Consider the following 1,311-nt stretch of genomic DNA (forward strand, 5'->3'; position numbering starts at 1 on the left):
AGCTCTCAAATGTCCTGGATCTCGAATTACTAGTACTGAAATTGTGTTGGCATAGATTATAATGTTATGAGGAACTCAGGAAGGGTTCATGAATTTGGATTTCATCTATTTTAAAATTCCTAATTTGGAAAAACTCAAGTTTTGGAATTAACAGTACACTCTCGTGCCCATCTCTTGTCATGAGAAAAAACCTATTTAGATTTTCTCCATTCTGATCCACCATCCACATTCCAGACATGATCCGACAACCATTGAGACCCAAACGACACACATGCAGAAATAAAAAACTTTCATCATGAAGAGAGTTCTCCCCTCTCGACTTCAACAACTCTGCCATTCAAGTGGCAGCACGTGGTGGCTTCCACCCAAACACAAATACTCGCGCAGCCTTATTCAGGTCCTCACTCTCAAATCGGCAAGTCATTGGAGAGGCAGCCTCTGACAAGAATGAGAAGAATGCTTCAACAACAGCTTTCGAAAAGGATCAACAAGAATTTCTAAAGAATAACCCTTCTGTTGCATCTGTTTCATCATACGACAAATCTCCAAGTGCTGTTCGAAAAGAAAAGGAAAAAGAAAGTTCCTTCTTTGACAATCCAAATCCAATTCCTAATTTAAATACAACAGAAAAGATGGCAAACAAAAATCCAATTGGATCCTACACTCCTGGTTCGTATGTGGTTGGATCCACAACTGTGGAAGAAGATGACTCTGATATTCCAAGTCATCATATGGGAAAACCTTTGGATGGAGATCCAAATTTATTTTTTTGGATTTGACGACGAACTTTATGAGGAAACTTTGTACACCGAGAAAGACACAACTGCAAAGTTTCTTGGTAATGAAACGAATAATAGTGGAAAAGGATTGAACAACAATTCTTGGAAAAGCTCCAGTATCAACAAGGATCAACAAAGTGAAATTAAGGAAAAAACAAAGGAATAATAAAACTAAAAGGAACGAACTTTTTGAGGCAACTGTGTTCATAATAGAGGCAAAGTAAGATCGCATAGTAAGAAGATATGATCAAGATTTAATGCCCAAAAAGTTCAATTGATGCATTCACTTTTAGCTTGTCGACAACAGGGCAAAACAATCAATCATTTAACGCTCGCTTAACCTCTGTAAACCCTCAAAGACAAGCATTCTTTTAATCTCATCCCTAGAATTCTTCACTCCAACTACTCTCCTTTCGTCGTTCGATTATTTCTTTTCATATTGATGGGCCATTGGCCTCCATTGCTCGGCAACATTCAAATCCTTCTCCACTCCCAATCCATCACGATACATGACGGCAAGGATCTTCATGGC

General features: G+C 38.4%; 1 protein-coding gene across 1 annotated transcript; it reads left to right on the top strand.

Moving 5' to 3' along the window:
- Positions 1–295: 295 nt before the first annotated feature.
- Positions 296–779, top strand: FDP41_009177 (uncharacterized protein; the record flags this gene model as incomplete). The annotated part of the gene is made up of 2 exons (XM_044713109.1): positions 296–354; positions 398–779. The coding sequence occupies 2 exons, from the start codon at positions 296–298 to the stop codon at positions 777–779; spliced, it is 441 nt and encodes a 146-aa protein (XP_044557286.1).
- Positions 780–1,311: the final 532 nt, after the last annotated feature.

Source organism: Naegleria fowleri (genome assembly GCF_008403515.1).
Source record: "Naegleria fowleri strain ATCC 30894 chromosome Unknown tig67, whole genome shotgun sequence".
In the NCBI taxonomy this organism is placed as follows: Eukaryota; Heterolobosea; class Eutetramitea; order Acrasida; family Naegleriidae; genus Naegleria; species Naegleria fowleri.